Source organism: Limulus polyphemus, unplaced genomic scaffold (assembly GCF_000517525.1).
Source record: "Limulus polyphemus unplaced genomic scaffold, Limulus_polyphemus-2.1.2 Scaffold2971, whole genome shotgun sequence".
Taxonomy (NCBI): domain Eukaryota; kingdom Metazoa; phylum Arthropoda; class Merostomata; order Xiphosura; family Limulidae; genus Limulus; species Limulus polyphemus.
Genome location: NW_013668581.1, coordinates 75,942 through 92,610, shown reverse-complemented (window position 1 = coordinate 92,610; position 16,669 = coordinate 75,942). Strand labels below are relative to the sequence as shown.

The following is a 16,669-nucleotide window of genomic DNA, read 5'->3' as shown; positions in this document are numbered from 1 at the left end:
AAAAACATCTTAAACGTATCCCCGTCATCAGTGTAAAAACATCTTAAACATATCCCCGTCAACAGTGTAAAAACATCTTAAACGTATCCCCGTCATCAGTGTAAAAACATCTTAAACATATCCCCGTCAACAGTGTAAAAACATCTTAAACATATCCCCGTCATTAGTGTAAAAACATCTTAAACATATCCCCGTCAACAGTGTAAAACATCTTAAACGTATCCCCGTCATCAGTGTAAAAACATCTTAAACATATCCCCGTCAACAGTGTAAAAACATCTTAAACGTATCCCCGTCAACAGTGTAAAAACATTTTAAACGTATCCCCGTCAACACTGTAAAAACATCTTAAACGTATCCCCGTCATCAGTGTAAAAACATTTTAAACGTATCCCCGTCAACAGTGTAAAAACACCTTAAACTTATCCCCGTCAGCAGTGTGAAGGTGTTTCCACACTGTTGACGGGGATACATTTAAGATGCTTGCAAAGTGTTATGGGGATACATTTCGTTTGTTTCCAAGTATAACCCGTCATAAGCGTAGAAACACCTTAAACTTATCCCCGTCAACTGTGTGGAAATAAATTGAACTTACCTTGTGGAAACACGTGAAACGTATCACAGTGAACAGTGTGGAAATAATTTAAACTTGTCACCGTCAACAGTGTGGAAACTTCTTAAACTTATCCTCGTTAACACAGTAGAAAGACACTTAACACCAAATATTATTGATCTGTAGTACAATTCCTTATTCCGATCCCCCTATAAAAACTTGTTTCAAGTACTCCTAAACTAAGCCTACCGTTTTTCAAGTTCTCTTCGCTAACAACATTAATTCTTGTTTCAACTTCACTTACCTTGATCTTTATCAACAGCATGAACTTTTGTGATGAGTATTCCAACTTTGGCGTCTTCTGGTACTCTGACAGAATAGGTTTGGGCAGTGAAGCAAGGTGCATTATCGTTGATGTCGCTCATCGTTATTTCAATGTTACAAGTACTCTCCCGTTGTGGGTCTTCGTTATCCTGAACATGGGCTTTTAAGGAGTACTGGGCAAGCTTTTCCCTGTCCAGCGGGCGAACTGGCTTTAGCACAGCTTCAGTGGTCAACACAAAAGGTTTTTAAAGAAATGGAAGTAAAATTCATAAAAATAAAATGCTGGAAATAATTATAAAGCAATAAATATATATATATACACTACATAACCAAGAATCGAAAAAATACACTTCTGTATTCTAAAACTTATGTTTACAGCACATTTATTGGCTTATCATTACTGACAATAGAAGAAAACGTTATCTAGAAATTTTAGGAGACTAAGCCTAAAACACCTCACTACAAAAATACTTCAGATCTGACACAGAGAGAAAACAAAACAACAATAACATAGCCTGAATTTCCAGAGCGATGTCATGACGATATGAAATATAAATTCTACAGTTTCGAAACGGTGCTTCAGTATGGAGTTGTTTTTGTTTTCCCCATTCGCGAGAAACGTTACCTGAATGCGAATAAGTATCACTTAATACATAGATACGAAGGATGCCAATTGAGATCCAATTCATGGGAAGTATGAAATATTACATCATTGATGTGGATCTTTGAGATGAAAGACTGCTCTGTAATCCAACTTATAGAGATTTAGAGAAATACCTAGTTATCTGAAAGATAATATAAAAAAAGGTTGTCTTTAGAGCTCTGAAACTAATCTTGAAAAGATTGGCGAAGATTTAGGCTTACCAGTCGACGGGTCGATTACGAAGTCCTCAGCACCTTTCCCTGTCAGAAAATACAGCCCATGAGAGTTTCTTTTAGTATCTGCATCAATAGTTCCAAGCTGTAATACAGAGCTATGGGTCGGCGTGTTCTCGGGCAGAGTGACTCTGTACTTTGACTGCAAATATCAATAAATTCACCAACTCTTTCAATAGTTCTCTGATAAACCAGTATTTCTGTCTATGACTTGATTTTATTATACTTCTGAACAAGAGTTGATGAACATTTAACGTGAAGTACAAAAAACAAAACAAAAAAACTAACTATGTACAAGATTTTTAAAATTATAATAAATAGTTAAAAACACTTTATTGAAGCCGTACGGTTTCCACTTTAAAAGACCACACAACACGTACATGTTTCGACTTGAACTACGTCATCCTCAGGAGTATTTTTTGTTTGTTTTTATGCACAAAGCTACACAATAGGCTCTCTGTGCTCCGAACACCAAGGGTATCGAAACCCGGTTTCTAGCGTTGTAAGTCCGCAGACATACCGCTGTGCCACTGGTGGGGTGGGGGGCTCAGGAGAAACTTACAAGACTATTTTATACTTCCCCCTTATGCAAATAACGATGAAGTAATGTGACAAGGGAGAAAGTATAAAATAGTCTAGTAAGTTACTCCTGAGGATGACGTAGATCACGTCGAAACGTGTACGTGTAGGGTGATATTTGAAAGTGGAAGCTGTACGGCTTCAATAAAGTTTTTATTGTGTAATTATAAAATGTTGTTTTTAATTATTTATTATAACAAAGATGATTTTCAACTAATTATTTAGCTCCATATTATCGGTGTTTGGTATTTTTAATTTAATTTGCGTGAATAATCTGGACTTTAATGAATAATCTGGACTTTAAATATCTAATTCATTAGATAAGCTTCACCTATTGACTTTGACCTATTAACCTATTTGACCTATAAACTTCTTTATGTTTTATTGACTGCGGGCTTATAATGTTAAGAAAACGGGTTTCAATACTGGCTGTGGGCATAACATTTATAGTCCATTGTGTAGCTTTGTGCTTAATAACAAACAAACAAAAACACTATGCATTGTGAGATAGCAAATTCTATTTTTTGTTGTTATGGTTTTGTTTATTGTTCATTTACTGTTCCCTCTATCGTTTAGTTTATCTATGAATTTTTAGTTATATTAAAACGTTAACTCACCTTCTAGCTGATCACGTTTAGTTTGAATAAATATGTATGTTTTATGAAACTGACACAAGCTTCTGTAGCGATGACGTACAGACAATATTAAAGTAGCAATGGGTTATGTAAATTTATGATCACATGAGATGTACTCTCGTGACCTAACGGAGTGAATAAATATCCTGACCCAAGCTTCATAATAGATAGTTAGTTCACGAGATAGATAGTGGATGTTATAGTTAGTGAATTATTGCTGTTTACCACTCTATAGTGTTATTAATATAGCATATTGATTTTGGAATATTGTTTTTTAATTAGGTTTTTTCTTTTTCTAGTTCTTTTTCCAGATTCCATTAGTTGAAATAATTAACATTGATATTTATGTTTTACTGTTCTTTAACATAAGTATAAAGTCCTGGCCAGGCACGTGTTTATTAACTGCGTTTTTAGTAAGTGTTAAATTTTATTCCATGTGTTGTTACAGTTTAATAAATGGCTGCAGCGGTGTGTTATTTCAGACCTAGACCGTTACTAGCATGTTAATGAAATAAATATCTAGGTATTTGCATTTTCAAAAATAACAAAAAACCAGTAGAATGCCTTAAGCGTTAAATGGAATATTATTATCAAGTTAATTTTAATTACAAAGATATATAATTATCAGATAGAAATCAGTCAATCTCGAAGGAGGAAAGTAATACACGAGATTTCTGTCTATATCAACGTCACATTGGTGTTTACAACGCAATATTTATAAGTTTCTCTATTGATTTATCGATTTTTAATGAAACTTTATTGTTACAGATGGCTAAGCAAACATAAATGATAAAAAAAGAAAAACGGAAAAAACGATTATTTGTGTTCGAGCAAAGCCACATTGGGAAATGTGCTGGGTCCACCGTGGGGAATCGAACCCAGGATTTTAACGTTGTAACTCCCAACTCCCCAAACTTACCGCTGTCCCACCGGGGGGGGGGCAGAATTAACGAGTAATTATCTTCGACAGTTTGTGAAGTAATTTAGAACTCCGAGTGTGAATGAAATCCTTTTGTAGCTTGGATAATATGAGCCACAAACTTCTATTTATAAACCTACCCTATCGTACACCCACAGCTTTTGGTTTATCAATGCCCACCTAGTATCTAAAACTTTACTAATATCTTCATTCACAGTTGAGAGCCCGGCATGGCCGGGTGGTTAGGGCAGTCGACTCGCAACCTGCGGGTCGCGGGTTCGACTCCCCGTCACACCAAACATGCTCGCCTTTTCAGCCGTGGGGGCGTTATAATGTGACGGTCAATCCCACTATTCGTTGGTAAAAGAGTAGCCCAAGAGTTGGCGGTGGGTGGTGATGACTAGCTGCCTTCCCCTCTAGTCTTACACTGCTAAATTATGGACGGCTAGCGCAGATAGCCCTCGTGCAGCTTTGCGCGAAATTCTAAAGAAACAAACTAAATGTTAGTTTAAAATTACAAACTGTTTCTAAATACTGCAATCCTTCTAAGCATTATACATTACGTAGATTTTTTTGATAAACAAAAAATGAGTGATAATTGTCAGACAAGATATGGAAAATTAATCTTGAAATGACACGCTCGGGAGTTCGCCCGAAAAATTATGCTTATATACTTATGGAACAGCTTCTTATGGTATATAACGTTTTCGATGCTTGTGGATCTTATGCGAACAGCCATGCCAATGTTTACAAATTTTTCTGGGGGACATGCACCCCCCCCCACACACACACGTATGACACATTCTTAAAACTTGCTAATGACTGAAAACTTTGTGCGTTGCTTCCATATTTTATCTCATGAAACTTATTTTGTTAAAAAAAGTTCTGGGGGGGCATGCCCCAGACTCCCCCCGTAAGACACATTTTTAAAACTTGTGAATGGCTGAAAACTTTGTGTTTTCGTATCTTTTGCGCTCTACATACCTTGAGGAACACAGTTGGGTTATCGTTGGCATCTAGAACACCAAGAGATACAAAGGTTGTTGAGGTAAACTTGCCATCCGTTACGGTGATCTCCAGATCGTAGTGTGAAATCTGTTCTCGATCGAGAGGTGTGTTGATGTACAACTCTCCAGTTTTTTGGACCCGAAAGGAATCTTTAAGGTTTCCTTTGGTAATATAAAACTCTAAACTGTTCTTCACTTCGTCACTGTCTCGATCGTTGACTTCCAAGACAATTATATCCGTTCCAGCAAGAGCATCTTCATAGACAGCAGCCTCGTAGAATGATCGGTTGAAGGTAACTGGGTTGTCATTGTAGTCTTGAATATTTACAATCACCACGACGGTGGAAGAAAGCGGTGGGAATCCACCGTCGCGAGCTATTACAGTAAAGTTGTAGCTCGAATCGGTTTCGTAATCCAACGGAACCATTGTTGTTAGCCAACCGGTGTTGGCATCCAGGCTGAAGACCCCAGTAACCTTAACCTCGTCTAACCCTAATGAGTAAGTAACGTCAGAGTTTTGACCCAGGTCTGCGTCACGAGCGACCACTTTAAGCACAGAGCACCCTACTTCTACGTTTTCAGCTATTTTGATCAAATACGGATTGGAATCAAACTCCGGACTGTTATCATTTTGATCAAAAACCACTAATTCAATGTTAGTGTAAGACACTAGAAGAGGGTTACCGTGCACGTTAACTGCTACTGTTAAATGATAAGTGTCCACTTCTTCCCTATCAAGCCGGGACGCCAACGAAATCTGGCCTTGTTCAGTAAGAGTAAATTTGGATTGAAAGAACTGAGCAGTGGAACCCTCTTTCACTGGTGCAAAGAAATACGTGAGAGGCCAAGGGGCACTGGCATTAAGAGTGGAAACTATGGTGCCTATTTCTGCAGCTTCCGAGACAAAGAATGTATAATGATGCTGTTCAAAATGGGGCACTAAAACTTCTGGTGCACCAATCCGGAGAGTTATGGGAACCTCTGCTTCTTGGGGAGGGGTTCCTTTATCTTCTACCCTCACAAAAAACTGATATACATTGTTTTCTAAATTAAGATAGAGAGAGAGAAAAAAAGCAAACAAGTATATTAATTAATATGCTAAATTAGTTTTAAATTTGCAACGCTGTACTTATTAGTATTTAACAAAACAAATGGTAGGTTATTAAAGTAAGGCTTAGTAAAAAATAAATCAATCGAAAATTTCCAAATACATCCGAGCTGGTTAAATAATTTTAGCACATTCGCTTACCACAAAGCATAGATTCACTAACGTATTAAATACTTAAAAACATTTTACGTTTGTATAATTACAATAACCACTTGCAAGAAACATATGATCACCCAATTAATTTGAATTCATCCGAGGCTCTATATTATAACGCCAAGTAGTGATTCACTGCGAATTAAACATGAAACAACAACAGAACATATCTTATACAAGTACCACGATAATAATGATTGGTCTTAAACATGTTACACGCTTCAAGAAAACACCGGCGGCTCTGTGCAGGTGCTAACCGTGTTGCTGGAAAAATATATATTTTTGTTCAATCCTAGAATTTTACATATATTTTATATGTTTTATTTAATATGATTATTTGTTCAAAGAGATGAAAATTGACTGTGACAACAACAACAACAACAAAAGAGTTGTAAGATTTCTGAACGTACCTTGCCCAACAAGTGAGGATTTTACATAGAGAACCCCTTGATCTGAATTGATACCAAATAACGTGTGAAAGAGAGCATTTTGGTCCCCATAAATGCTGTATTCCAGGATACTACCGGGGGTATCATCAGGGTCAAAGGCATGGACCTAGACGATAAACTGTACTTAAGTTTTCCAAATTTGGTAAACACACATTAAGACGATAAACTGTACTTAAGTTTTCCAAATTTGATAAACACACATTAAGACGATAAATTGTACTTAAGTTTTCCAAATTTGATAAACACACATTAAGACGATAAACTGTACTTAAGTTTTCCAAATTTGGTAAACACACATTAAGACGATAAACTTTACTTAAGTTTTCCAAATTTGGTAAACACACATTAAGACGATAAACTTTACTTAAGTTTTCCAAATTTGGTAAACACACATTAAGACGATAAACTGTACTTAAGCTTTCCAAATTTGGTAAACACACATTAAGACGATAAACTATACTTAAGTTTTCCAAATTTGGTAAACACACATTAAGACGAAAAATTTACTTAAGTTTTCCAAATTTGGTAAATATATATTAGACAAAAGAATCGGAAACGAAATGCTACGATCTAAAAATAAAATAAAGAAGCCCGAAATACATTTGTGCTTATCGGATTACCAATATCAAACGGTCGCTTACTGTGCAATAATTGCACCACAGTGATAAATATGCACACCTTCTATTTTAGAAGTGTCGTTATAACAGTCTCCTTCTGTGCAATAATTACGCCACAGTGGTACATATGCACACGTTCTACTTAAGAAGTTTCATTTAAACAATTACATTCTGTGCAATAATTACGCCAGTTTTAAACATACAGATCTTGTACTTAAGAAATGACGTTAGAACGGTCACTTACGTGCAATAGTAACAATCAAGGGATAAATATGAATATCTTGTATTTAAAAAGTGTCGTTTAAACAATCACTTACTGTGCAATAATAACACTCAAGGGATAAATATGAATATCTTGTATTTAATAAATGCGTTAAAACAGTCACTTACTGTGCAATAATAAGACTCAAGGGATAAATATGAATATCTTGTATTTAAGAAAGTGCCGTTAAAACAGTCACTTACTGTGCAATAATAACACTCAAGGGATAAATATGAATATCTTGTATTTAAGAAATGCCGTTAAAACAGTCACTTACTGTGCAATAATAACACTCAATATGAAAATAATTTTCTTAAGAAGTGTCGTTACTAAGATAAGTAAAAGCATCCAACTGTTACCTTATGTATTTATTTCAACTATATAGGTTATACAGCAAGTAACTAATACATATTTATATGTTGAGTTCGAAATTAGTAGGTAGCCGAAACATGCAATCAAATTCCCATCTGGTCATAAGAAAATACATCCCCCCCCCAAAAAAAAAGATCGCGAGATTGTTCAAAATTTCGGCCACTGACCACTTCAGTGATTAACAAGTTGGAATACAAATAAAACATGAAACATATATTTAATTACAGCCTCGCTAGTCTACTCCGTTGTACAATTGGGTAGAACGAGGCCTATTGGTTAGTGTGCACCTTCAGTGAATCCGGAGATCCCAAGTTCGCGGCTCATTGCCGCAAAAAATGTGCTCCATACTCTGAGGCCATTGTGCACTATAAAGAGAGAGAGAGAGAGAGAATGGGGGTGGGTCAAATTCCACCACTCGACTAGGTTAGCACAAGAATTGTCGGTGGGTGCTGTCTCCCTTCTGATATATCAGTTCCAAATTAGAAACGGCTATGTGTGCATAGCTCTTGAGTAGCTTTGTGCAAATATTCTGAAACAAACCAAATTACACATATTGTGTGATTAAGTATTCGGCAGTAAAGAATGTTGATACTGCCAACATGATATACATACATATATATATTCTTATATGAAACGCATTAAGTAGAAATGAACGAATTAACATTAAGCCTTAAATGAATTATTGTAGGACAGTAACAATGTATTTTATCTTATAAATTATTCAAGAACAACCCATGAATAATTTCTTTTATGGTATACAAGACAGTTAAGACTCCTTGGTTGTTCAGCAGTAAGAATTGTTTTGTGGACTTTGCCAAGTGGGTTGTCTAGCTTTCGTAAAAATATAATGAAACTTATATATATACATATATACACGCAATTAATGCATACGTTGAAAAGGTTCAAATTAAATTGTAAAAGATTTTATAGAGTGAAAACATGTGTGTATAAGTTAGTATATACGATTATATTTCAACATTATATTAAAGGCATACAGGGGCGAGTACTGAGCTCTGCACGGCCCTGACGAGATAATTATGTAAAAATACATTTATATTTTAGACGTACATGCTAACAAAACAATGTAAAAACTATCACTTTCAAGTAAAAATGTCTGCAGACATAATCAAAATACTAGATGTAAAACTAAAAAGCTTGTTTGTTTGTTTTTAATTATGCACAAAGCTACACAAGGGCTATCTGTGCTCAGCCCACCACGGGTATCGAAACCCGGTTTCTAGCGTTGTAAGTCCGCAGACATACCGCTGTGCCACTGGTGGGGTGGGGGGCTCAGGAGAAACTTACAAGACTATTTTATACTTCCCCCTTATGCAAATAAGTTACACCTAAAGAGGAAACAGGTAGGGGGGGGGGGTACCAGGACTATAGAGGTGGGTTTACTGGGTGGAGGTTGGGTGATAATTTTTGATAAAAATCAATGGTGGTTGATGTTATTGGATTTATATTTTGATGTCTTTAGGGATAACTATCATGACCACAACTGCCTACGATGATCAGTGGTAATAGAATCTTGGACGTTGTGGGTTCTAGCACCCAGATCCTAACCTCTTAGTGAATCTGTAGCTTTCTTTCTAGTTTTACATCTGTTGTTTTGATTATGTCTGATAGACGGATTATCCCCAATGCTTTTGGCGCGATCATATATTTGTTGGCGTATATATATATATATATCTATAGCAAAAATGTTGTAATTTTTTTACATGATATACATACAATAATTGCATTAACTGCTGGTAACCTATCATAGTCACAATGACTGAGTTTCAGTCATCTTGGTTATAGTTTGTATATGTTGATTACTGGAATGGAATGAAAGTTATACAGTAGAATCTATGTACAAAACAAAAGACTTGCAGAGGAAAATTAATATAAATATATGAAATTAAAGAACACGGTGCATAGAAAATAAAAAGCAAGAAACTGATAAATTTAAATAAAAATTAAGTTTAATCCTCTACAATTATGTGTATGCTATTATAAAGAGGGTTGAGTACGTTATGCTAAAAAAAATTGAACATGCAAATCACTTAACAGCCACAGGCGATATAAATTCGTGGTGGAACGGGATGTATCATAACTATATTATGACATTGTTCGGCGTTTCGTGGATAGTGTGATGTCCTCACTTTTTGGAAAGGTGTGTAACAGCACTTTACAACACCAAATATTCATACATTCAGATCATAGAGATGTGTTCAGATCGGGGATTTATAATTTTCAAGACGGGTACATCCCTTGAGCTTAATGGCATTGGTGGGCAAAGTGCAGCGTTTCAAAACCGTTGAGAATACGCGAACGCAGAGGCCAGTGGCTAAAACAGCAGTCGTGTCCCAGGAAAAAGTACACAACATAATCAAATTACGATGGCTGTCTGGAAGTCACGTCTGGCTCAAGTCACGTCTAAACACGTTGTTTCTACGACGTATCATTCAAACCTCCAAATACCTCTTCCATATAAAGAAACGGATATTAATGCTATTCCATAGAAAGACATACCCGTCAGGTCGCCAGCCGTAACACCTGTGGATTTCTGCGCAAACGGGGTGTTGAAACGGGCCATGAAAAACCGCCATCCCCTTACACTGAATGGCTTATGAAAAGCATACAGGGAAGAGAGCTGATGCTTTAGACATGAAAGCTTTACAACAAAGCCTTTTTCAATGTAAACCACGCTGTAGGACTATTCTCAGATAGAGTACGACCGAATGTGGCGACACTGTAGCTACGTGGTGAGGCTCCAAAATCGTTTTAATATATATTACTCAGTATCAATACAAATTAAAGACCTCTCATATTTCCATCAAAAGATCAGTTCTTGTCTACAAACTACGTCGATAATTTCAACTTTTATCCCAGTCATAGTATGATGTTTACTGTTGTTCACCTTAATATATGTATAGTATTTAATTACACTAACGATAACCTTATTAATCTTAAGACAACATTTGATTACACTAACGATAACCTTATTAATCTTAAGACAACATTTGATTATACTAACGATAACCTTATTAATCTTAAGACAAAATTTGATTACACTAATGATAACCTTATTAATCTTAAAATAACGTTTGATTACACTGACGATATCCTTATTAATCTTAAGACAACATTTAATTAAATTAACGATAACCTTATTAATCTTAAAATAACGTTTGATTACACTAGCTATATTCTTGTTCATCTTTTATACAGCATTTAATTAAACTAACGATATTCTTGTTCATCTTAATACAGCATTTAATTAAACTAACTATATTCTTGTTCATCTTAAGACAACATTTAATTAAATTAACGATATTCTTGTTCCTCTTAATACAGCATTTAATGAAACTAACGATATCCTTACTAATCTTGAGACAACATTTGATTACACTAACGATATCCTTACTAATCTTGAGACAACATTTGATTACACTAACGATATCCTTACTAATCTTGAGACAACATTTGATTACACTAACGATATTCTTATTAATCTTAAGACAACATTTGATTACACTAACGATATCCTTACTAATCTTGAGACAACATTTGATTACACTGGCGATATTCTTGTTGATTTTAATACAACATTTAATTACACTGGCGATATTCTTGTTGATTTTTATACAACATTTAATTACACTGGCGATATTCTTGTTCATTTTAATACAACATTTAATTACATTGGCGATATTCTTGTTGATTTTAATACAACATTTAATTACATTGGCGATATTCTTGTTGATTTTAATACAACATTTAATTACACTGGCGATATTCTTGTTCATTTTAATACAACATTTAATTACACTGGCGATATTCTTGTTCATTTTAATACAACATTTAATTACACTGGCGATATTCTTGTTCATTTTAATACAACATTTAATTTCACTGGCGATATTCTTGTTGATTTTAATACTACATTTAATTACACTGGCGATATTCTTGTTCATTTTAATACAACATTTAATTACACTGACGATATTCTTGTTCATTTTAATACAACATTTAATTACACTGACGATATTCTTGTTCATTTTAATACAACATTTAATTACACTGACGATATTCTTGTTCATTTTAATACAACATTTAATTACACTGGCGATATTCGTGTTCATTTTAATACAACATTTAATTACACTGGCGATATTCTTGTTGATTTTAATACAACATTTAATTACACTGGCGATATTCTTGTTGATTTTAATACAACATTTAATTACACTGGCGATATTCGTGTTCATTTTAATACAACATTTAATTACACTGGCGATATTCTTGTTCATTTTAATACAACATTTAATTACACTGGCGATATTCTTGTTCATTTTAATACAACATTTAATTACACTGGCGATATTCTTGTTCATTTTAATACAACATTTAATTACACTGGCGATATTCTTGTTCATTTTAATAGCGATGCAACATATTAAAAACATGTTTATGAAATACATATCTTACCTTAAGCACGCTACTTCCAATTGTTATATTCGTAGGAACTGTGAGGTCGTACTGAGCGGCAGAGAATTCGGGCGAGTTGTCGTTGACGTCACTGATCGTGACTCTTACAAGAGAGTAATTTATTCGACTTCCACCATCAGATGCTTTTACGGGAATCTCGAATAAATGGGCCCTTTCTCTGTTAAGGCTCCTCTTTGTATAGAGCTGTCCTTTAATAGAATAAAACGCGAAAAATATAGCTAAAAATGAGGAACGGACAAAAAGGAGTTATTTATAATGATGATGGCAGTAATGTATGAAACGAATACATCTAAAATGCGGTAAAATTTAAACCCTCGTTTTTTTCTAGTGCCCCACCCCAGTGGCACAGCGGTAAGCCTGAAGACTTATAACACTAGAAACTGGGGTTCGATACTCGTGATGGGCACAGAACAAATAGTCCATTGTGTAGCTTTGTCTTTAACAACAAACAAACTTTTCACAAATATTTGTAAACCAGAATCCTTTAATAGGTCGCCCCCCCCCCCTTCCAGTGGCACAGCAATATGTCTGCGGACTTACAACGCTAGAAACTGGGTTTCGATACCCGTGGTGGACAGAGCACAGATAGCTCCCTTTGTGCTTAACGTTACACGAATACACAAACACACTTTTAATAGAAGAAAAAATAAAGTCATTATTCAACACTCGGGTGTTAAGTACCTAGTACTATATGTAAACATGACCACATTAATCATCACGTAACTATAAGGTATGTAACATCTTACGAACTGATACTGTTCATTACAGTTACAGTGTTACAGTTGGTTGGTTGTCAAGTGTTACTATACAGTTGACACTCCGTATTATTGTTGATCAAGTCAGCTTAGTTGTTCATCATGTGCAAAAGTGTACCCCGTTACTGTTGTTAAGCACGGCTGGGTTGTGGGTTGGTCATTACTCACACATGACTACATAATGTTAATATGTTCGGCTGGGTGGTGGGTTGTTCATCATGTACAAAAGTGTACCCCGTTACTGTTGTTAAGCGTGGCTGGGTTGTGGGTTGGTCATTACTCACAGCTGACTGCATAATGTTAATATGCTCGACTAGGTTGAAGGTTGTTCATTATGCACAGCTGACTGCATAATGTTAATGTCAATATGCTCAGCTGGGTTGTGGGTTGTTCATTATGTACAGTTTAATACATAATGTCAATATACTAGGCTGGGTTATGAGGTGTTCATTATGTAAAGTTTAGTGCATAATGTTAATATACTAGGCTGGGTTATGAGGTGTTCATTATGTAAAGTTTAGTGCACAATGTTAATATGCTCGGCAAGGTTGTGGGTTGTTCATTATACACAGATATATATATATAGTTAAAACCGTATAGGCGACAAAGATATCGAAGTTAAAGAACAGGTTGAACAATCGCTCTTCGTCAGATCGAACAGCTTACAAAAACAATCTGTACGATCTGAAGATGTGTGCTAGGCTAGGTCGAAACGTCATCCTTCTTTAAATAAAAACACAAACAAACTTGCCGCTTGTTAAACCCATTCTTTTGTTCATCATGCACAGTTTGCTACATAATGTTATTATTAATATGCTCGGTTGGCTTCCTCATATGTACATGTAAATGCTTAGCATAAGTGTTTGTGATTTAAAATGGACTCCACATCTTTTGAAGTTTGATGTCAAACTAATTGAAGTTACACAGTCAATATACAAATAATGCAGAGTTTCGCTTATATTGAAGTGATGCTTATATACATGGAATAAGAAATTTGGTGTAATTTTAGAATAATCGGTTGGTGCAGTGTTTTTTGTTGTTTTTTTCTTGTAAAACATATCAGGTTTCGTAGTTGGATGTAAATTATAACGTTTATATTTATAGTCACAAGTTGTGAGGATTTTAGAAGCAAAACGACCCGAGTTTTTGTGTGTTTTGTAAGTTATGGTTTATCCCGCTTTCCTATGTAGTTAGTTTTAGTACATTTTATGGATTATAAAGCTTAAATTAATTTGGATACTTTTTGAGCTCATTTTTACAACTATTAAGGTTTTATGAATTTTACTTTAATATAGAGGTTGATATACCCTAAGAAGGCCTCAGGAATCATTGGGATTACGGCCGAAAACATAGTTAACAGCGAGAGTGACCAACAGATAATTCAGTGCAATATAATTATTATACGTTTTAATTCTCCGTATACTGATTTGTAAAACTAGGTAAATCTGGTTAGTTTTTCATACAGAATGGATTTTATTAATGAATGTGTATTAATCTTTACTTAACTTAGGTCAGAAGTTCTTATTAACTACTTTTAGTTGTGTATGTAACACTATTGTTGATGACCTTAGTTGAGTCATACATATTGTAAAGTTGTGTATGTAACACTATTGTTGATGACCTTAGTTGAGTCATACATATTGTAAAGTTGTGTATGTAACGCTATTGTTGATGACCTTAATTGAGTCATACATATTGTAAAGTTGTGTATGTAGCACTATTGTTGATGACCTTAATTGAGTCATACATATTGTAAAGTTGTGTATGTAACACTATTGTTGATGACCTTAATTGAGTCATACATATTGTAAAGATGTGTACCTAACACTATTGTTGATGACCTTAATTGAGTCATACATATTGTAAAGTTGTGTACCTAACATTATTGTTCAAAGCTCGGTTGGGATATATCTAATAAATATATGTTTAGTTCAAGTATTTATTAAATGAGCTAGCGACTCTCTTACTTATTTAGAAATAACCTGTGTCTATTTTTTAATGTCATATATGGTAATGCGCTTAGGACAATTTGTACAATCCAAAGATTTTAGAAACTTCAAAGATTATTGAGAAACTGAGTTGCCACAAAAACATTTGCACATTTTCCGACGTTAATTTTAGTTTTGAGTTATTTCTTATGAAAGCAGTATTCTGCATTTTAATGTTTAATTCATTCTCTGAGATAAGACACAGGATAAAGGAGTCCAAACAGTCAGCTAACTTACTGTACACCAAGAACTTTTGCTAATTCATCTAGACATCCTGGTTTTGAAAAGAGCATGTGCGTGATTGTGAAAGCTATCAGCTGGAAAGAGTTATAGGACGAGCCAGTAAGTGGGTTGTCAGCCCAAGAGAATCTCCTACAGTACCAGTCTTATAGCAGATTACATTGCTCTGGTAGGATTTCCAGTTCACCATGTTGACATCCCTTTCGAATATCTCTTGGCAGCCTGCCTTAACTAATACGGTTTTCAAAGTAATATAATAATGTCCACAATTTTATTCCTGAAGAAAACAAAAAGTGACGAATTTGATTGATTTATTGCTGATAAGTCAGCAGTTTGAGATGTTCAACCAGATACTGATATATGATCTTGAATATTTTTTTTTTATCTCTCACACAAGGTTTGTTCATGAGCGTTAATCTACGGTTAATAATAGTGTTTAATTTGAACTAATAGTGAAAACATTTATTTTTTTAAAATAGAAATCCACTCAGAAATCAACGTTACGTTTGAATTTTAAAACAGTTTTTATGCAACGGATGATTATGGTTGTTTGTTGTTGAGCACAAAGCTACACAATAGGCTATTTGTGCTTGGCTCACCACGGGTATCGAAACCCGAATTTTGGCCTCGGTGAGCCAATGGGGGAACATAACAGATGAAGGTAATTTGCACATTTTTGATTACTTAATGTCTTTCTTGTTGATCGAATTCATCTATTTATAAATTTCCGGAATCAAAAATCAATAGTAGAATTGTTTGATAACTCGATGTTCTAATTTTGGATAGATTCAACGATTGAAATATAGTTTTCCTTTCTTCAAACAAGTACAGGAAAGGAAAATTTTCAATCTACTACAATCCGAACAAAGAAACATAAAACTTTCGAACAATGGAAAGGAAAACTGCCAATCTCCTGCAATCCGAACAAACAAACATAAACATAATCTCATCAGTTCTCTCCTTTATATTTTTTTGTCAGGAAAGAATAGGAAACGTAGTATTTTTTTTCTTATCATTCTTATCTTCAGATACTCACTTGATTATTCATATTAGTTTCATACAAATAATTAACTTTATAGTTTCATACAAATAATTAACTTTATAGTTTCATACAAATAATTAACTTTATAGTTTCATACAAATAATTAACTTTATAGTTTCATACAAATAATTAACTTTATAGTTTCATACAAATAATTAACTTTATAGTTTCACACAATGAATTAACTTTATAGTTTCACACAATTAATTAACTTTATAGTTTCATACAAATAATTAACTTTATAGTTTCACACAAATAATTAACTTTATAGTTCCATACAAATAATTAACTTT

General features: G+C 34.4%; 1 protein-coding gene across 1 annotated transcript in view; it reads right to left on the bottom strand.

Moving 5' to 3' along the window:
- LOC106468339 (fat-like cadherin-related tumor suppressor homolog) overlaps nt 1–16,669 on the bottom strand; it is a 101,943-nt gene that overhangs the window by 27,553 nt on the left and 57,721 nt on the right. The window contains exons 13-17 of the mRNA XM_022396674.1: nt 12,331–12,539; nt 6,565–6,709; nt 4,871–5,937; nt 1,742–1,895; nt 858–1,097 (exon numbers count right to left, since the gene is read on the bottom strand). Of these exons, the coding sequence (XP_022252382.1) occupies nt 858–1,097; nt 1,742–1,895; nt 4,871–5,937; nt 6,565–6,709; nt 12,331–12,539 (1,815 nt within the window). The remainder of the gene's footprint in view (nt 1–857; nt 1,098–1,741; nt 1,896–4,870; nt 5,938–6,564; nt 6,710–12,330; nt 12,540–16,669) is intronic.